The sequence below is a fragment of the Capricornis sumatraensis genome, chromosome 1 (genome assembly GCF_032405125.1).
Source record: "Capricornis sumatraensis isolate serow.1 chromosome 1, serow.2, whole genome shotgun sequence".
NCBI lineage: Eukaryota > Metazoa > Chordata > Mammalia > Artiodactyla > Bovidae > Capricornis > Capricornis sumatraensis.
In genome coordinates, this window is record NC_091069.1 from 163,164,412 (window position 1) to 163,186,175 (window position 21,764).

The following is a 21,764-nucleotide window of genomic DNA, read 5'->3' on the forward strand; positions in this document are numbered from 1 at the left end:
TCTGAAAAGAAAGAAAGCTCTGTGGTCAAAAGACACAGCCCACAATTTTTTTTTTAACCATTAAGGGAAAGAAAGGTGCACCATTTTCTTCAGGTTTATTTGTTAAGCTCTGTGTCCCCTTCAGAGCTTCCTATGATATATGGAGATGGAGAAAAGGGAAAATGGAGAGGGGAAAAAAGTCTAAATGTATTTTAAATAATTTGATTCAAAGGGAGCTACATTCTAAATCCCGAACACCAGTGTTTTAGGTCATTGAGATATTTAGACTCTCTGCTGGTACCTTTTCAAGAGAATGCACAGTAGGTTACTGGTTTGGAAAGGTGGGTAGGAATTGGAGATCTCAAAGAGGGTAGCTTCCTAACTCACCAGGTTGTCAGGTGAAGCGTCAAAGGAAATTGAATTTTAGGAACAGAGCCACACATCTCAGGTTGCCCATCCCAGTTTGGGCTTGCTGTCCCAGCGTAATTATTAATAGTGCTCTCTTTGATTCTCAAAAGTGTCCTGTGCAGAATGGCCGCCCTTGTTTCAGGTCATGCAGAGTGGAGAATATCGGCGTGATGAATGGGAAGGATGAAGACAGCTCAGGGGAGAATTATGAGGGCGATTCTGCTCAAGGTTTTCCTTAAAAGGCTTCTCATGCTTTCCGAAATGCCTCGCAGACCTTTCTTCTGACGCACTTCTCAGCATCAGTTTATTTTTCTTTGGTGCAGCTTCTGACGGGGCCAGTGCATCTCGGCAGAGTCCAGATTTCTGTTAGACTCGTGGGCAGCAGTGCTGCATGCGTGTGAGATCCAAGTCTGAACAGATTGGCTGTGAATGGGGTGATAAGAATAGAGAGAAGCACATAGCAGTAGACCAAACTTCCTGTGCACCCGCCTTGGAATACTGTTTCACCATCTGAAATAGCATTCATCTTAAGGCTGGGATCGTTTATTCCCTCTGAATTAAGCAATGGCACTGGCAGCAAAAAAGACTATTTTGGGAAGGAGAGGTAGGAGGAATTTTGCCATGAATGACAGACTGGGCAGAAGTACCTTTCATGCTTTTGAGGACTGCACTGTTCATTAGCAACTTGATTAATCGAAATTGACAACTTTCCTGTAATTCCAAACATAATGAATGTCAAGGTATACACACTGTCTTCTATGAAGATTAGCAAAGACTGAGTTTAGATGCTTTGACTTAATTCACCTACGCTGCAGAAAGAGAACTTTTCCTTGGAGATTAGCCTCTAATGCAGATGCTCTTGAGAAGGGGTAAATTATAACATCTTGTTCCTATCTCCTTCCTCACTTATGCCTTCCAGTTGTTTTTGCATATTCCCACTCAGACTTCTAGATTGTTAGAGAAGTTTAAAATAAAGCAGTGAATGCTGTGCCACTACCGCCGCCCCCCCCAACACACACACGCTCCCTCCCCACAAAGCTGAGGTGGGTAGGACTTGGCAGCCTGGTGCCAGCTGCAGAGATAAATAAGCACCAGGACTCCTGGATGGACAGGGTGCAGAAGCTCCTGCGATGAGGTTGTTACAGCCGAGTGCCTTCCATGAGACTGAGGCCATGAGGATGGAGCTGCAGCTGGAGTCCAGAAGTTCAGGCAGTGAAAGGGAGGTGGGGCTTATAAGAACCAGTTTAATAGTCCTTTTGATCAAGTTATTGCATTTTTGGAGTGTGGAGAGTACTTAAGAAGACGGATAAAAGTCATTTCATGCTAATTTGTCGTTTAATGGATGTATTTAATGAAAACAAGGGAATTATGTTGGCCTTTTCCTATTTGATTTTCCTGTTTGATATTCTTCCACTAATAAAGAGTAAACTGCCTTCAGAATTTCGTCTCTACAGATTTGCTGTAAAATATTAAAAATAATAGCCCAGGGCTACTTAACATTTTTGTCTTTTGTTACTGGTAGCCAGTTTGGAAAATGTGGTAGATGTAATAACAAGAGATTTTTTTGCTATTTTATTTTTTCTTTTCACTTTGGCAATTGAGCTAATGTGAGAGAAGAAGATATTGAGTTTCCTTACCCCAACAGTGCTGTCTAGGTTTATGATAAGCATTTTGTAAATTATATCCCCTTGTTCACAAACATATAGTAAATTTACTTAAAGTCAAAAATCATAAATATATACTTGTTTTTTCTGGGGAGCTTGGTGCAGTGTCAGTTAGTGGTACCATTATAGACATCAATGGCCGGTATATTGAGTTTTAAAAACAAACTGTCATTTTCTAATTCAGCTGAATGATTCAAATATTTAATGATCTCAGAATTTGAAATATATTGCTGTCTTCCTGTCTGGACCTGATATTGAATATTCTTCATCTTCCTACAACATTCTCTTTTTTAAAAAATTATTTTAATTTATTCATATGAGAAATTGGTGGGAAAGATCTTTATGTCATGACAAGACATTAAAAAGTTTTGAAAGTTTTGAAGCATTTCAGGAAAAAAAAATAAAGATCTAGTTATGCCTTTCAGATTAAACCTTTTTTAAAGTAGCATTTTTCTTTTGTGCATCTAAATAGTACAATGATATTTCTATAGAAAGTTAGAGAATTAATTTTAAGTGCAAATATAATACTAAGGCTACAATCTGAAAGAGCTATTGTTGAAGGTAGATAGTAGAGAGAGGCAAGGGGGTGAAGATTTCAAAAAGGAGATTATAAAAAATTTTTTTGAAGTGTTTGGAGAATTGACAAATCAAAAAAGGTCTCACTAAGTGCTAGTATGTGCTAGGATCAGCACTGGGATATACAAATAAAGAATTGAGTTTGGGAGGAGCATCAGGCATTGTTAAACCAGGTTTCATCTGGATTTTATAAATGGATTCATCAATGATAAAAAAATATCAACAGCCAAGTGTCTGTGGGACCCTGTGTGGTTGAATTCACCCGTGGTCCCAGCCTCTTCTCTGTGTGGAGTTGCTCCCTCCTCACAAACTCCCCGACCTTCTGTCTTCTGTGTTCCAGGAGAGACAGCGACTGGAGACCATCCTCAGTCTCTGTGCTGAGTACACAAAGCCTGACAGCCGCGTGCCCCCCAGCACCACCGTGGCAGATGTGCAGAAAATCAATAAAGAGCTGGAGAAACTGCAGCTCTCCGATGAGGAGTCTGTGTTTGAAGAAGCCCTGGTGAGCCCGGACACCAGGTACAGATGCCACCAGAAAAGCGCTCTCCACGACGCGGACCTGGCAGGCTTTGGGAGCCTCAGTCAGAGCAGTGCCAGCTCCCTCCCCCCACGGGGCGCCAGGAATGATGAACTGCTCGGGGACCTCAGGACTCCCCCGCCGCCCTCCTCTGCCTTTCTGAAAGCTTCCGGCGAGTCTGCTTACCTAAGCATCCTACCAAAGGTAAAGCCAGCCACACACAGAGATTAGATACAGGGCCCGGACCGTGCATCTGCCCTGGCCTAGACATTAGGGGTCTTACTGCTTGTTTTCCAGAATGTTTTCAGTAAAGCAGCTACTCTGGTGGCTCAGACAGTAAAGAATCTACCTGCAATGCGGGAGAACCAGGTTCCGTTCCTGGATGGGGGAAGATCCAGTGGAAGAGGAAATGGCAGTCCACTCCAGTACTCTTGCCTGGGAAATTCCATGGTCAGAGGAACCTGGTGGGCTACCGTCCATAGGGGTCGCAAAGAGTCAGACACGCGTGAGCGACTAACACTAACACTAGCTAAACAAGGTGCAGCAAATTCTAGTGTTTACTATAAAGTAACAAATTTAGACTCTAGAAAATGTAGCAGTACAGAAAGAGAAAGAGAAACAGTTTGACTTCTCCCTGTCCCCTCTGGTTGCATACCTGAGAGAGAAACACAGAGGGTCTTACATGCCTTCGCAATATTTCTGTGCACATGTGGCAATATAAGCATAGACACACATATACACAAGTATAGTGTTCTGCATGATGTTTTTCTCCTATTGAATGTCTTGAGCATCTTTGCATATTACTATACAGTTTTACCTCATTCTTATTAATGGTCAACTAGTATTTTATTTTTTGGAAGTACTGTTTAAATTGTTACCAACATTTTACTAATAAAATCTATATGCAGCAAATATTGTGAAATATATATATTAGCACAAATTGTGCAAGTGTGTCTGTGGAGTTGGTAGGTCAAAGAGTTTGTGTATTATTCATTTTGAATAATATTTCCAAATTATACTCTCAAAGACTGTGTGTATTTCCAGGTGACTCTTGAGAAGAGTTTATCCCTGCACCTTGTTATTTATACACTTGCCAAAGTATGTATCATCAAAATTCTCAATTTGCTAAGTTAATTATGCTTTAATTTGCTTGCCAATTTAACTGGCAAGAATACTGGAGTGGGTAGCCATTCCCTTCTCCAGAGGATCTTCCGAACCCAGGGCTTGAACCAGGGACTCCTGCATTGCAGGCAGATTCTTTACTGTCTGAGCCCCCAGGGAAGTCCCCTCCTCACTGGATCTGTATTGATCTGTATCAGTAAATCTGTTTCTGTTATGTTTATTTTTTTAGGTTCCACATACAAGTGCTAATATGCAATATTTATCTTTCTCTTGCTGACTTATTTCACTAAGCATAATATCCTCCAGGTCCATCCATGTTGTTGCAAATAGGAAATTTTCATTATTTTTTATGAACAGTATTTCATTGTCCATTTTTTACCACATCCTCTTTAACCACTCATTTGTTACACTTAGGTTGCTTTCATTTCTTGGCTATTATAAATAGTGCTGCTATAAACACTGAGGTGCATATATCTTTTCAAATTACTGTTTTTGGTTTTCTTCAGATATATACCCAGGATTGGGACTTGCTGGATCAGATCATATGGTGGTTCTATTTTAGTTTTTTTGAGAAAGCTCCATGCTGTTTTCCATAGTGGTTTGCCAGTTTACATTCCCACCAGTGGTGTAGTAAGGTTCCCTTTGCTCCACATCCTCACCGACATATGTTGTCTGTGAACTTCTTGATGATAGCCGTTCTGACAGGTGTGAGCTGATCTCGCCGTGGTTATGATCTGCATTATTCTGACGATTGGCAACGTTGAGCATCTTTTCCTGTGCCTGTTTGCCATCTGTATGTCTTCTTCAGAAAACTGTCTATTCGGGTCTTCTGCCCTTTTTAAAACAGTTGTTTTTCTGATATTGAATTATATGAGCTGTATATTTTGAATATTAACTCTTTATCGGTCGTATCATTTGCAAATATTTTCTCCCATTCAGCAGGTTGTCTCTTCATTTTGGTGATGGTTTCCTTTGCTGTGAAAAAGACTTTTAAGTTTAATTAAGTCCTATTTTTTTAGGGGGAGGGGGTTCCCTTGTAGGTGCTGCCTTTTCTCTTTTTCTCTTGCTGCCTTTAAAATTCTCTTTTTAATCTCTAGCTTTTGCCATTTTAATTATGATATGTCTCAAAGTGGGTCTCTTTTGAGTTCATCTTCTCTGAAACTACCTGTGCTTCCTGTACAAGAAATCTGTTTCCTTCTTCAGCTTTAGGAGCTTTCAGCCATAATTTCATCAAATACATTTTCAACCCCTTTCTCTTTTCACCTTCTGGGACCCCTGTAATGTGAATGTTATAAGACTTGATGTTGTCTCAGAAGTCCCTTGGTTTGTTTTTCTTTTTTTGCTTTTTATGACTGGGTGATTGCATTATTCTCTCTTCCAGATTTCTCATGTGTTTTTCTGTATCACCTAACCTGCTATTAATTCCTTCAAGTGTATTCTTCATTTCAGTTATTGTATTCTGGAGCTCCGTTTTTTAAAATATGTTTTAGTTCCTTGTTAAAATTCTTATTCTTTGTATCTTTTTTTTTTTTTACCCATTTCAGTTAACATTCTTATTACTAATACTTTGAACCCTTTTATCTGGTAAATTTTTATCTCTGTTTCATTAGGGTTTTCTTGAGGTCTTTCTTCCTCCTTGTTCTTTCATTTGAAACATTTTCCTCTGTATTCCCCTTATGTTTAACTTTATGAAATTTGTTGATATAGTTACCTATCCTGCTCTTAAATGGGGTATCCTTGTGTGTGAGTGCCCCTATGCGGTCTGCAAGTGCCCGGTGGCTTTGGTGGGAAAAGCTGGATCTGCAGTGAGCGAGGATCCCATCTTCTCCTGGGGTGGCAGCTGTCACTTTGGTGAGAGGTAGGGCTGGAGGTGGAGGAGCTAGAGTCACAGCCAGGGGCAAGCTGTTTTCTCCCATGTTCAGTGGCTGTCACTTCCCTATCTGGGTGTCAGCAGAGCTCAAGGTGCTGGACCAGGAGCCCTGAGGGTCGAGTCCAGGCGGGTTCCTTTTCTTCTAAATGTGCACTCCCTCCCCCGAATACAGCACCTCTGTCCTGGTGGGGAGCTGCTCAGGAGCAAGAGAAGCTAGATCAGGCACTTGTTGCAGACAGGAGCAGTTGTGGGAAACCAGCCAGACTCTCCACCCTGTTTTCAGTCTGCTTCCTCCCCCTTGTTCCCTAGAGCAGGCAGGCATGTGCGCCCGCTCTTCGTGAGCAGAGTCTCGGCTTCTTAAGCCCTCCTGTAAGTCCCACAGTTTTCAAACCAGCTAAGGGGACTTGTCTTCCCTGGGTTGGACCCTACGGCTGGTGTGCCCTAACTTCACAGGGGTGACCTCTGAGCCCATCATATCCTCCTCCTCCTCTGTGTCCTGCTTGGGGCATGGGTCCTGCTTGCATTTCATCTCCTCTGTTCCTGCCTGATTCCATGTGGGTCTTTACAGCCTTGCTTGTAGCAGAGCCTTTCCTCCAGACTCCTGTTTGTGTCCAGCTAGAGTTGCTATACATCCAGATGTATCCTTGATGTGTTCGTCGGGATGCTGAGCTCAGCCTCCTTCTACTCTACCATCTTGATCTCCCTTGTCTTGTCACTGATTTTTTAAAAAATTCTTTGTCTCAGTACTAGGAGCTATTGTGGTGGTAAGGACATGAGTCTTTTATCATGAGTCGTCTTCCTCTTGACATTATTAATGACTGTTTCAGATATATTGGATATTTATCAGTTCAGTTCAGTCGCTCAGTTGTGTCTGACCCTTTGCAACCCCATGGACTGCAACATGCCAGGCTCCCCTGTAAACTCCTCGAGCTTGCTCAAAAACTCAGGTCCATCGAATTGGTGATGCCATCCAACCATCTCATCCTCTGTCATCCCCTTCTCCTGAAAAGGTTGTGTAAAGAGTTTCTATTTGTCCTCCTTGCTTTCCTAGAGTATCTCCTATTATTTACATCTTGCCTAAGTATGATGGTGGGCTTCCCTGCTGGCTCAGATGGTAAAGAATCTGCGTGCAATGCAGGAGACCCAGGTTCCATCCCTGGATCAGGAAGATCCCCTGGAGAAGGAAACGGCAACTCACTCCAGTATTCTTGCCTGGAGAATCCCATGGACAGAAGAACCTGGTGGGCTACAGTCCATGGGGTCGCAAAGAGCCGGACACGACTGAGCGAGTAACACACATAAGTATGGCACATTCATCAAAATTGATGAACCAATTTTGATATACAGTATTGACTAAAGACCATAGTTTACACTAAGGATGTCTTTTCATATTGTATGCTTCCCTGATAACTCAGATGGTAAAGAATCCACCTGCAATTCAGGAAACTTGGGTTCAATCCCTAGGTCCCTGGAGAAGGAAATGGCTACCCCCTCCAGTATTTTTGCCTGGAGAATATTATAGACAGAAGAGCCTGGCGGACTACAGTTCATGGGGTTGCAAAGAGTCAGACATGACTGAGCGACTAAGCATACACACACTTCATAGTGTATGGTTCTATTGGTTTTGACAAGTGCAATGTGTAATATGTCCATCGTTGCTGTCTCATACATAATAATTTCATCACCCTAAGAATCTCCTGGATTCAACCTATTCATGTCTCTTCCCCGCTCTCATGAAACCTTGTGAGCCATCATTCTTTTTATTGTCTCTGTAGTTTTGCCTTTCCCAGTGCAACAAAACTTTTTGACTGAATGTTTCTAGTCAGAAATCTACCTACCTATAGAGTTCGCCCATGTATTCATCAGGACTCTGCACTGTTCAACCCTTCTTTCTTCTAATGACCAGAAGAGTAATTCTCAAAGGAGAGTAACTCTGAATAGGACTTCTGTCTCTCCTGCCAGAAAGTTGCAATGGTTAGAAACTAGGATGTGGGGTAGAAATCAAAAATTATTGGTGTTCAGGCAAAGTAAATGACCATCATTTGAACATCCGAGCTGTTGTCATCAAACATGGGGCTTCCTGTACTTTTTATCTTAAATCCTTTCACTCTTTTCCTTCAGGGATCTGCCAAACTTTTGTTAAAACAGTGAGCTGTGTGCTCTGAGGACTAACTTTTGGGAGACCAGGTTCCCCCTGAAGGGCTTCCCAGGTAGCACTAGTGGTAAAGAATCTGCCTGCCCATGCAGGAGACTCAAGAGACCTGGATTCGATCCCTGGGTTGGGAAGATTCTCTGGAAGAGGGCGTGACAACCCACTCCAGTATTCTTGTCTGGAGAATCCCATGGACAGGGAAGCCTGGCAGGCTTCAGTCCGTGGGGCAGCAAAGAGTCTGACACAACTGAGTGTCTAAGCACACACACACACTGCTTCCTCCTGAAGAGGGCTGTGACAAGAAAACTTGGATATAAATGAGCAGATTTTGACAGATGTTTTTCATTGCCCCAGTACACTTCTGGGAAATAGGAGGACTTTGAAGCTTGGAACATCTTCCTTGCAGCACACAGCGGAACATTGTGTCTCCTTTAGAGAGAGGAAGCATCAAGGGAACCTCTGGGTACCACACAGCAGCATAGACAGTGCAGCTGAGAGGCAATGGGTTGGTTCCAGGGAACGGGTTTTTCATTTTTGATTCTCTGAAGACAGACATGTGTTACCTTGAGACAGGAGATGGAAGAATCTTTAAAAAAAGAAAAAGTCTTGTTTTTTTTTTTTTTGTTTTAAATGCTCTTGCTCTTTGAGTGTTTTTGGATTATTTACTTAAAGTACAGTATTTGTTATTATCGATCTGAGGAGTAATGGAGAAGAATGTGAAAAACACAAAGATTTTAATGACATTTAGAAAGCCTGAAGTTCACCATTTTTGACTTTCCTTTTATCTAACACTTAAAGATGCAGATGACCTTGGAAACATGCTCTTTTAAATTGGCTTTATGAATCTGTCTACCACCACCTGAGGTGAAAGCTGAAAACAGCTCACTCTTTTTTTTTCCTTGCAGTTTTATTGATATATAATTGACATACAGCACTGTATAAATTTAAAGGGTACAGCCTAATGACTTACATGTTTTGCAAAACGATGGCTGCAATAAATTTAGTTTAGTCTATCTCCTCGTGTATTTGCCAAAAAAATATTTTTTTCTCTTGTGGTGAAAACTTTTCCACTCTTTTTGAGTAATCATGTAATCATTCTGTCTACAGTGGAAACCTTTCACACTTGCAACCCACTCTGATCTCAAGAGGTTTCTAAGTTAATCTATCTGAATTTTTTTATGGTAATGTATAAGGTTCCACTGAGAGTGAAGTGTTTTAATAAAATCATATATTGTGCATCCCCAGATATGCTGTTTTTGAGTTAATTCCATCCACATGCATACAGAAAGGGAAGATAGGAGTAGGTACAAGACAATTTCTATTTACCATGACCCCCCTTTTTTGCATATTTCTTTTTAGAAACCTCTTGAGATCAGAGGTCTGCACACATACACACACACACACACACACACACACACACACACACACACACAAAAGGAAGGGTAGATGCAATTGTCTTGTCCCTCCTGTCTCTCCTTTCTGTGTGTGTGCAGATGGAGTTAACGCAAAAACAATATATCTGGGTATGCACAATATGTGCTTTTTTTAAAACATCACTCTCAGTGGAACCCTGTACATTACTATAAAAAAATTAGATAGATTAAAATTCCACCTTTTTCTGTCACCACAAGCTAAAGCTGTTTGGTGGCTACCACACCCTTGGTACTCTTTTGTTTTTTATTTGGATATAAATGAGAGTCCAGTATCCTCATCCCTTTCTATTACAAACCAGAGTTTCAGAACGCCCCTTGAAGATTTTGCTTTTTATAAATAACAATAGCAAAAGTCAATACCTAGATAACTTTTACTGCAACAAACAGACTATCAAGTTGTCTTTTATTAGACCTATTGTGATAAATTTTCTAGAAATGTTGAGTTATACAGATACTTATAAGTGCCACTGTTACCTATCAGTATAGTTTTGCAGATTGTTCAGTTTTTCTTTTCTTTTGATGCTTTGCTTCCACCAGTGAAAGATATTTTTAAATCATGTTGGAAGTTGAAACCTAATATGAAATGTTGACCCAACAGGATACTGGCCTTCTTGAGGCTTTCCTGCTAGGATTACTCCTCGATGATTTAGGAATGCCATTCACTATTGCAGGCTTTCCTCATGCCCTAAAACTGGCCACCCAAGCATTAAGACAATGAGATTCATTGTCTGTGAAGAAAGGTCACAGGTTGTTTTATTAGTTGATAAGATGCTGGATTTAAGATGACAGTTTAAAATCTAAATATCAGCAAACAAATAAACAGAGGGCTTGAAAGGCCTTCTAACCTTTGCTCTAGTCAACCTGAGATGTGTAACTTTTCAATGGTTAAATTTTGAGAAGCAGCAAAGTAGGGTTAAAAATGAAGAATATTAATAAAGAATAAAGAAACGGACATGATGCCTGTCTTTTTACAGTAATGTTTAGGATTGTTAAGTACGTTAAATGAATTTAGAGACACAAAATGTTAATGGTTTCTTTGGTTAATTTTTTCTTTTTTCTCTTTGGTTAATTTGAATGTTATTTTCGGTGGTTGATGAGTAATCTTCAGCAATTTATGTATTATAACTTGGCTGCTGTTTCCAATTTCCAGTTGTGAAACTATATAATCATTGATTTACTGGTGCAAAGATATTGCTTTTTTTTCAAAGAGAGATAAAATTAAATAAATAATGCCTTTCTATAAGGCATCCCTTGCCTTATAGAAAGACTGGTCTCCACCAGGGGATATCCAAAATAACTAACTTGAAATTCTTGAAAAAAGAAGCTATTTTCTTTTTTTTTTATTTTTTATTTTTACTTTATTTTGCTTTACAATACTGTATTGGTTTTGCCATACATTGACATGAATCAGCCACGGTGTACATGAGTTCCCAATCCTGAACCCCCCTCCCACCTCCCACCCCATATCATCTCTCTGGATCATCCTCGTACACCAGCCCCAAGCATCCTGTATCCTGTATCGAACATAGACTGGTGATTCGTTTCTTACATGATAGTATACGTGTTTCAATGCCATTCTCCCAAATCATCCCACCCTCTCCCTCTCCCACAGAGTCCAAAAGTCTGTTCTAAACATCTGTGTCTCTTTTGCTGTCTTGCATACAGGGTTATCATTACCATCTTTCTAAATTCCATATATATGTGTTAGTATACTGTATTGGTGTTTTACTTTTTGGCTTACTTCACTCTGTATAATAGGCTCCAGTTTCATCCACCTCATCAGAACTGATTCAAATGTATTCTTTTTAATGGCTGAGTAATACTCCATTGTGTATATGTACCACAGCTTTCTTATCCATTCATCTGCTGATGGACATCTAGGTTGTTTCCATGTCCTGGCTGTTATAAACAGTGCTGCAATGAACATTGGGGTACATGTGTCTCTTTCTATTCTGGTTTCCTCGTGTATGCCCAGCAGTGGGATTGCTGGGTCATAAGGTAGTTCTATTTGCAACTTTTTAAGGAATCTCCACACTGTTCTCCATAGTGGCTGTACTAGTTTGCATTCCCACCAACAGTGTAAGAGGGTTCCCTTTTCTCCACACCCTCTCCAGCATTTATTGCTTGTAGACTTTTGGATCGCTGCCATTCTGAGTGGTGCGAAGTGGTACCTCATTGTGGTTTTGATTTGCATTTCTCTGATAATGAGTGATGTTGAGCATCTTTTCATGTGTTTGTTAGCCATCTGTATGTCTTCTTTGGAGAAATGTCTATTTAGTTCTTTGGCCCATTTGTTGATTGGGTCATTTATTTTTCTGGAATTGAGCTGCATAAGTTGCGTGTATATTTTTGAGATTAGTTGTTTGTCAGTTGAAGAAGCTATTTTCAATTTGTTGTATCTCTTCTTAAAATAATTGATAGTCACATTTTGGCTGTGTGTGTGATCTAAATATTCCTTTCTTTTCTGGGCATTTTACTCTGTTCAGAGGTGTAAGTATGCCCTATCTCACTTAATTTCTTTCCTAACTTTCTCATTCCTTGTGAAAGATATCAGTTTTTCCATGACATAATTTTATGAATAATGGCCAATATCCTATTTTATGTCACAAAAGCTCTTGGGAACGCATGTACACCCGTGGTGGATTCATGTCAATGTATGGCAAAACCAATACAGTATTGTAAAGTAAAATGAAGTAAAAATAAAAATTAAAAAAAATTAAATAAAATAAACTAAAAAAACAAAAGCTCATTGGCCCAGTTAGTGTCTTCATCAGTACATAGGAGAGACCAGTAAGTAGTGTGCTAATGCAAAACTGAAACATGAAGTAACTTGGTATTAAGTATGTAATTTTAAATCATTCTGAGGGTTGCCAAAGTAATAAAGTAATACTGTCCTGCTTATTAACTTTATGGAACATATCAGTGAGGTGGGGCCAAATACCATGTCCCTATTTACCATCTTGTATTGGAAAGAATATGAATAAGAAGGATTGCTCGTTTGCAGATAGCCCTAGCAGTGGGACCCAGCAGCAGTTCTGGAGACTTGTAGGAAGTGTATTCCCTTGGAGACAGGAGAGAACATGGACCTTGTAATGAAGGTAGCAGACTGCCCAAGAGACATTCCTAAGGAAGATGTCAGCAGTCCCCTCTAGATTCTAGGTCTCTGCACTCCAAACTTTATCTGTAACCTGAGAGAAGTCGCTACAATCTCTGTGGACTATAGCTTCCGCATCTATATTACCTCTTAGTTATTTTGGTTTTAAAAGAACGTGAATTTGTTCCCTGAACCTGATTTGTAGAAGCTTACCTGAGACGCTATCTACTAGAGGTCTATGGGAACATGCAGAGTTCCGAGCAAACAGTCACAAGCATGCTTTTAGAGTTCAAACAGACACAGACTGTGAAATGCTAGACTTGTGACTGCTTTATTAACTGGGAAATTCTGGCATTGAAGTGTGACTAGCCCTTTTATGTGTTGATTAATCACAGACCCCAGAGGGTATAAGTGAAGAACAAAGGATTCAGGAGTTGACTGCAATGGAAGAGACCCGGATAGCAATTCTCAACAACCTTGAGGAACTTGAACAGAAAATCAAAGATATAAATGACCAGATGGAGGAATCTTCCAGAGAGGTACAAACCACGAGTTCACTTATTACCCTCTCCCAATTTTCTTTCTTTCCTTCAGCTTAATCAGTACCTCTTAGGGCACAGGCCTTGGGGGGCCAAGTACATAGAGGTCAACATGAGCAAATATTCATGGAATGGGTTCATATGTAGGGAATAATTGCCTTTTAAAAATGTTTTTGTGTCTTTATTCATCCAGTGAGATAAACAGGTGAAGCCATTTTTAATATATGTTATGTAACTGACTTTGTCTTAACTGGTGTATGCTTTCTGACCTGCTTCAAGATCTGTCAGCTGAGGTACCATATATTTAGACGTTTAAGCTCAAATCCAACATTTTTGTAAGCATGTTAAGTATGAGTTGAGTATCATCTTGGCACTATGGGGGGATTTACATGTGAATCAATCATAGACCTCACTTTCCCGAGGTTTGCAAACCTCTAGAGGAGACAGACATATACTGTATAACTACAGTTAAAGAAAAGGGTGCTTTTTTCATACCTCCGTGGAGTAAGAAAGGAGGCACTCATTCTGCCCAAGAAGGATCTTCATGTCTGTTCTCACAGCTGATGCAGACAGCCCGTGTGTGGAAGGGAATGCTCATCTGTCATGTACAGACCCTGGAAGCCCCTCCTGCTGGCATTGCTGGAAATGCAGTGCTTGCTTGATGGACTGAGTGTAGTTTTCACTTTCTGTGCCCTAGGGACAAACAGAGATGGTGACTGCTCTCAAGATGATTCACACTTGAGCCTGAATCTAAGCAAATAGGCAAAATTACCTTGAGAAGTAAGCGAAAAGGCGGGGAAAAATTAAATTAAAAGATAGCCAGTTTTCTTAGCAAGTATGTTCTGGCCTCCCTACTTTCTCATGTAAGAATTCTGAGTCTCGCATGGCCTCTGGAGTGTTTTCTGGGCTCCATAATCTGACTGATAACAGTAGTACTTTTTGCAGTTTGTACCTGTTAAAAATACACCTTTAAAGGAGGCAGCTGGAAATTTTCCTGACGATGAAACATTTCTGAGCTTTGTTTGTGTCTTCAGCTGGATATGGAATGTGCTCTCTTGGATGGAGAACAAAAATCGGAAACAACTGAACTTATGAAAGAGAAGGAGATTTTGGATCATCTAAACCGGAAAATCACAGAACTGGAAAAGAACATTGTTGGTGAAAAGACCAAGGTAAAAAGGAAATTATATTCGATACAAATTTTGTGGGCAAAATGGTGGTCCCATTGATTAAATTTTAAATGTATGAATTGTGGTTTGGGATTTGTGTGTCATGTTCCAGGAGACAGTGACACTAGAAAAAAGTCTTCAGATGAGGTAAGTCATTGCAGACTAAGAACCTTCAGGTACAGAGCAGCTAATGCTGAGATGGTAGAACCTGCTTAATTTTTGAGCTGATATTTGTGGCAGTTTACCCCTTGTGAGATGAGTGAATTGCTTTTTTCCATTAGCCTTTCTGCTCTTCTGATTCCACTTTTTTAAAAGAATCATTTTAGTAGTTTGGAACTTCTTTACTACTGGTGCCCTGCAAGGATGGCTTAAGCATATTCAAATATGGTTGCCTCATTTCTTTTCATTTTTCTGTGTATTAAAAAGGTGAATGGGAACCGTTCATCTCATCTGTCTTGCCTTGCCATTGGCTTCAATGCAAGTGCACCGCTCTTAGAAAAATACATTGGGGTTTTCAGGGGATCCTCACACACTGCCAAGTGAAAACTATGAAATACAGTTGACACTTATTTTGGAAAAAGCTTTACTTACACGTTTTAGGCCACAGCCTAAATGTTAGCTGATCCCTCCTAGGGAATATGAAGAATTACTTGCAGATTTTAGAATTCAGGGTAGTAATTGGGTTTTTGGTTTTTGTTGTTGTTTTCTGTTTATTTCTTCTGGAAAATATTTCATTTACTGTCATCTCAAATTCTAAGTCAGCTACAGCTAAACTCAGCCTAAATTAAAAATTAAAATTAAAATTTCAAAAACAAACAAACAAATGAGCTTACATTCTTTCTTGATCATCGAGTTCTCCTCTAAACTGAGAAAAAGAAAAAAATTTCAATTCGAGTAAATTCCACTGTTAATATATGGAGAGGATTTCTGCTGCATATGGCTTCCTTTTTAGGCTTCTCTTTGTTTGAAACCTATAAATAATGGCATTTGGTCTTGGTGCCAGGTAGTGAGCTCAAAAATATATTGTCAGAAATTAAAGTCAGATTAAAAGCTACATATCAATTTCTTGGTTGCCTGCTTGTCAAGATTAAACTGCACATCTTTTTCATGTTAAAGTTTATGTATGTGCCTTTGAGCTCCAGACTTTGAAACAGTAAAGAATCCATTTGAGTAGTGGACATATTTTTCTTTAAAAGCTCAAAACCATATGAAAGCATTTATTGTCTAGTTCTGCTGAACAGCAATATTATGGTTTTCAAAGATTCTGCACTGATACAGCAAGGAACTTTTGTCGGAGTCATCAGGTGTCTTTGTTTTGGTGCTTACTAGTATTTTACTGTTTATGTCAAACTGGAAAGCTTGTGGGACATAGGAACGGGGTATCAGATTCTCTGTGAACCTGTCTGCCTTCCCCATCCGTGTAGTTGTTTGTCTTTGTGTAACCCACATATGACACAGCCTGTAAATTCTACACACAAAAGGGAAGTAAGTTGAGTGCTAAATCTCACTTTGCAGGGCCAGTTGTGTTATATTCTCCAGACCTAAGGTAGAGATGGAACTCTAGTAACATGGGTGGAAACAAAGAGGAGGCTACTTACATTATTGTTCTTTATTGTATCCTTCCTATTATTATTTTGAAGAGAGGGGACAGTGGGGGCTTGAAGTATAGAAGCAGCTCACGCAGCTGTTAGGGGATTAGTCGGTCTCGGAAGGTGGGATTATTGTCTGTCATCACATGGTATGAAAAATGACAGAAACTGGCTTTGGGTGAGAGATTCCGGGGGAGAGCGAGGGAAGTGAAAACAGACTGGCCTAGATGATGTTACTGCATATTCTTGACAACCAAACTCAAACAGAGACTGAATACCTCTTGGCAGCATCACTCTTTCTCAAATAATGTTACTCTACTGTTTTATGGCATGGCTATTTCATACCTTCACTCTGTTCAAACTTCCAGTCCAATTTCCTCCGCTTGGCTCTGAGATGATCTCACCACCTACTTCACCACTACTTAGAAATTACGACTGAAGCGACTTAGCAGCAGCAGCATCTTCACAAAGAAAGGCTCGTGTGTGCGCGTGCTAAGTTGCTTCAGTCATATCTGACTGTTTGTGACCCCACAGGCTGTAGCCCGCCGAACCTCTCTGTCCATGAGATTCTCCAGCCAAGAAAACTGGAGTGGGTTACCATGCCCTCTTCCAGGGGATCTTCCTGACCCAGGGACTGAACCTGAGTCTCTTACGTCTCCTGCATTGGCAGGCAAGTTCTTTACCACTAACACCACCTGGGAAGCCCAAGGAAGGCTCTTTTCCCCTCAAAGACCAGTCCCTTTGGATGTACCCAGGGTACCGTCCCACCGTCTAGAGGTTTTTCAATCCTTCTGTTTCCAGCTCCCCCCATCCACTCCCTCTTTACTGGACCTATACTGCCAATATGCCAACATTATTATTTTTAAAAATTGGTTCAGGATGGGGAACACATGTACACCCATGGCTGATTCATGTGAATGTATGGCAAAACCCACCACAATATTGTAATTAGCCTGCAATTAAAATAAATAAATTTAAATTTTAAAAATTATTATTTAAAAATAAAGTTCCTTCCAGCGATTATCTTAGCTAGTTTCTCTTCAACATAGCTGAGCTTTTCAAACAGTTTTCTCAGTACGCTGGATGATCTCTTGCTCAGTTAACCGTTCCTCCCATTCTTGTTCCACTGCTCCATCAGTTGCTCCTGTCCGTGCTGCTGCCTTAGTGCAGCCTAACCCACCTACTGGGTGCTTTTCAGCCCTCTTATGAGCACACTTCTGTTCAGCATTCAAGATAAGGGACAACTCTTTTCCTGGGCACTACCCCCTACCCAGCCCCTTTGCCTCCAGGTACCACACTCTTCTGGCTTTCCTTCTTGTCCTCGTACTCTTCTCTCTGACATTTCCATCTGAGTTCCCCTTGCTTCTTCCTCTGCCTCTGCCCAGCCAGTTGTTAAGAGTGTCTCTGATCTGAACCACCTTCTTCTTTTTTTTTTTTAAAGCAAGATCAAACTTTCCCAGAAGTTCACAGAAAAATTCTGTGCCCTCTCATTGGTCTGAATTAAGATATATGCCTTGACTCATTCTCTTTTTTGTTGAAAAGTTGAGGTGTAATTGACATATGATATTATATTAGTTTCAGGTATCAACATAATTATTCAATATTTGTGTACACTGTGGAATGATCTCCACAGTATGTCTGGTTAACACCCACCATCTCTTGTTGAGAACTCTCTTCTCTTGTATTTTCACATTCGTTTATAGCCATAGCTTCAAATAACCTGTATGCACTGGTGACTGTCAAATGTATGTCTTTAGTCCACAACCTTTTTCTGTACTTCTGACTCATATCCTGTAGCCCAGCTGATATCTCCACTGAGAGATTTCTCAGGTATTTCCAGCTGAACACCCCGTAACTGAACTCTTGATCTCATCTTTCCCCTTGCCTTCCATACACCTCCCCTACTTCCAATCCTGCTTTTCCTCTAGTTTGCCCACCAGGAAGTGGCATCGTTATACACCTATATGCCCAAACAGAAACCTGGAAGTAGATCCTGATATTTCTTTCTCTATCAACCCCACTTATAATTGATTACAATGCTATTTTTCAATTACTTTAACTTCTCTGCATCTCCCCTAATAGCATTCTCTTCAAAATCATCAACATTTCCTTTTGAGTTCCATTTCCCTTTGCTTCCCTTCAGCCCATTTTCTTCACAGCAGCCAGTGTGACTTTAAAAATATAAATTAGGTCACATCATTCTGGTTTGTATTCCCCTGTATTTTATATGAACCTAAATTCCTTATCTATCCTGACTGTTTATATTACTTTTCTCCCCTCTTCACATCATTCACATGGTGGCCTTCTTTCTATTTGTTCAAAGATCCACCCCACCCTCTGCCCCTGCCAAGGTCCCTTGCAGATCAGCTTGCCTTGCCTGGAATCTCCTTTCCCATATTCTGTGTCTGGTTGGTTCTGTCTTTCAAGGCTTGAGCTCACTGTTAGTTTTTCAGAAAAACTCTACCGGCCCTTTCCAGCTCAGATGATGTGCTCTCTGTTGTTCTATCAGTCCTTTCACAAATCACATTTTATCATTTATATTTGTTTTGGTTTTGTTAGATATGTATTTCCCTCTCTAGCCTGTGAAATAGAGGTAGGCACTGTTACCCACTGTTTATCCAGCTCGTAAGAGGTGCCAGAATACCGCCCAGTATTCTTGGGGAATATTGTCCTTGGATCTTCTGCTAACGGCGAGTCCTAGCTGAGTCTGAACAGAAACATGCAGCCAAACACCTGCTTCAGAGCTACGTGCAGCCAAGTTTCAGGACAGCTGGGATGGTCTGTCCAAGTGCTCATGCCAGGCGGCTCGTCAAGCCAAGGCGTAAGACAGAAGAAGGAAGTGGCCTTTACCCTTTTGGATCTCGTTTCCTTTCCCATACACCTGTTGCTGTTGTCAGATATAAACGGTGAAATGAGAAAACCAAAACCTGAAAGATATCCCTGTTGGGCAAACTCCAATTCAGATGTCGGCAGCGCATCCTGTAAACCTGGCTCTCATTTTTTGAGACAAGGCCTGGAGCCGTAGGAGAAAAGTTTAATATCACATGAGAGTTCAAATCCTGGTGTGAAATTATCGACATTGTTTCCTTGGCTCTCAAGATCAGACTTTAATGTTATTTCTTTTAGCTTATTTGGGAACTATCATTCTGTTTTCCGTGCTTAGTATAAATTGATGTATTTCATAGGTGACCACTATTATTATATGGTACTATACTATGCTCACTTGTGTCGGACTCTTTGCAACCTCATGGACTCCATGGAATTCTCCGGGCCATACTGGAGTGGGTAGCCTTTTCCTTCTCCAGGGGATCTTCCTGGATTGAACCCAGGTCTCCTGCATTCCTGGCAGATTCTTTACCTGCTGAGCTACCAGGGAAGCTCAAAATACAAACTACAGACATAATAATATATGGACCTGGGTTCAAAATATAGACAGTCTTTAATTATGTATTTGTTGAATATATATATCTATGTATTGTATGTATATGTGCATATACATATATGTGTACATATGCATGTACATATACACATATGTGTACATATGAGTATATGTACAATACATGTTTGCAGTAGCTCCCTGGACTGCTCTTTCATTGCCCTTGTGGGTACCATTGCCAAGTCCATCAGTGTGCCTGTTTCCAGGTGACTCTGAGCTGAAGGCCGTCTGCCTGTTGCGTTCTCAGACAGCAGCCACATCGCAAATAGTCTCTATGAGCTTGGATGAACCCCAAACAAATCAAAGGATCAGGCTTGAACATAAACTCAAAGGGGATGTTTATTTGAAGCAGTAAGCATAAAGCCATAGTATTTTCTTAGAGCAAGAGAAAGGAGAGAGACTCGTTAACCTCTGCACTGGAAAACTATTTTAGTTTGATGGGCTTGGTGACTGGGAAGCCACCAGAACTGTGAAGCTCAGTTTGGGCAGAGCTGGAACGGCTTCCCTCCCCCAGCGCTTCCGCTCTCTAAAGGCAAAGCATCGTTGGACTGCTGGATGTCTTTCTGCATTTGTTTATGTCCATTTCCCTTCTGTCTTTGTCTATTTCTGACAACATAAAAAATTCAGAACCGAAAATAGCTTTTCAGTGTCTCTATTTTTGGATTATCTTCTCATTCCCGCCCCTGAGCATATGACAATCAAAAATTAGTTGTACTGAAATTAAATAAAATGGTTAAGGAAAGGCTTTGCTCACATAGTCTTGTTGAAGTCTTTCCTGTCACCCAGATGGGTCATCACAAAGCTCAAACTATCGTTCTGTTTGAAGATCTGTCCTCACACAGATAGATTGTGAGACTTTGTAGCAATCCTGGTCTGCATACTTTTGTAGCTAAACACACTTAAATGTGGGAGCTGAGGCTTAAATCACTCCATGCTATGCAGCGTGTTCCTGAGTGAAATTTCCTTCAATTAGTTAGCTAATTTTTCTATAACAAGCCTCAATAATCTTAAGTGGTTAATTGTATTCTCCATTGTCATCTTGCCAAAGTACCTGTTACTTCCTCCCCATCCTTCCTCTGAGCCAGGAGAAGACTGAGCCTGCCCTGAATTCCATGCAAAGTGTTAATGCCTGTTGGGTGCACAGTCGCTGCCAAGTCACAGGCAGTGTTCAGAAGAGACCCAGCCCTTCCCGTGCCTCTTTCTTACATTTCAAAGTTAGCTCCCTGTTTAGAGGAAGTGGAACTATATTGTGGGATTTGGGGATTAAATGAACAGGATTCCAGATTAAGGTGATTTTTTTTTTCTGATGATTGTTTGATTACATAAATGCATAGTGTTCTGATTTTCCAGTGTTTTCTGCACTAAACATCCATCAATTGTGCAATTAATATGTCAAAATCAATAGAAAAAAAATCCTCTGAAAATAATATAAGAATGTGCCTCTCAAGAAGGTTTCCAACAATTATTTTCCAGTGTTTTTCACACTAAACATCCATCAATTGTGCAATTAATTTCTCAAAATCAACAGAAAATAAATCCCCTGAAAATAATATAAGAATGTGCCTCTCAAGAGGGTTTTCAACAATTAGCATCTATGCACATAGGTCCATAATCTTTCCTCTACAATTCTGAAGTTTTGTAGGGGAAAAAAAATTTTTATAAGGTTGGCATCAAAACTTATGGTTGCAAAACTTGACTTGGACTGATATTCACACTTGATATGAATATTTATAAGTAGCAGCAGAAATAGAAGTATATTTGATTATAGGGTATTGCCCCAGACCTCACTGAAAATGCCATACAGTATATGCTTTATAAACTGTGTTACCTCTATTAAATGCAGGATGTTCTGAAACCTAGAACACATTTAGCCTTGCAAATTTCAGATAAGTGATTTTGGCTCTGAAACAATTGCCTGATCTTGAACCTCTGAGAATGCATGCCTCTCAAACCTCCCCATGTGGTTTAGGAACTGGAAGGAAAGAGACTGGAAAGGGTATGGAGAGGACTTTGAATGGGCCATCCTTAAAAATGATGGCTTAGAGGGGGCTTTCCTGGTGGTTCAGTGGTAAACAATCTGCCTGTAATGCAGGAGACATGGGAGACTTGAGTTTGATCCCTGGGTTGAGAAGATCCCCTGGAGAAGGGCATGGCAACCCACTCCAGTATTCTTGCCTGGAGAAATCCGCATGGACGGAAGAGCCTGGTGGACTACA

The 21,764-nt window shown here is 40.5% G+C and overlaps 1 protein-coding gene across 5 annotated transcripts in view; it reads left to right on the plus strand.

The window, feature by feature from the left end:
• PHLDB2 (pleckstrin homology like domain family B member 2) overlaps positions 1–21,764 on the plus strand; it is a 114,067-nt gene that overhangs the window by 40,333 nt on the left and 51,970 nt on the right. For all 5 annotated transcript variants that reach the window (XM_068993282.1, XM_068993435.1, XM_068993507.1 and 2 more), the window contains exons 3-5: positions 2,968–3,348; positions 13,211–13,354; positions 14,389–14,526. In XM_068993282.1, the coding sequence (XP_068849383.1) occupies positions 2,968–3,348; positions 13,211–13,354; positions 14,389–14,526 (663 nt within the window). The remainder of the gene's footprint in view (positions 1–2,967; positions 3,349–13,210; positions 13,355–14,388; positions 14,527–21,764) is intronic.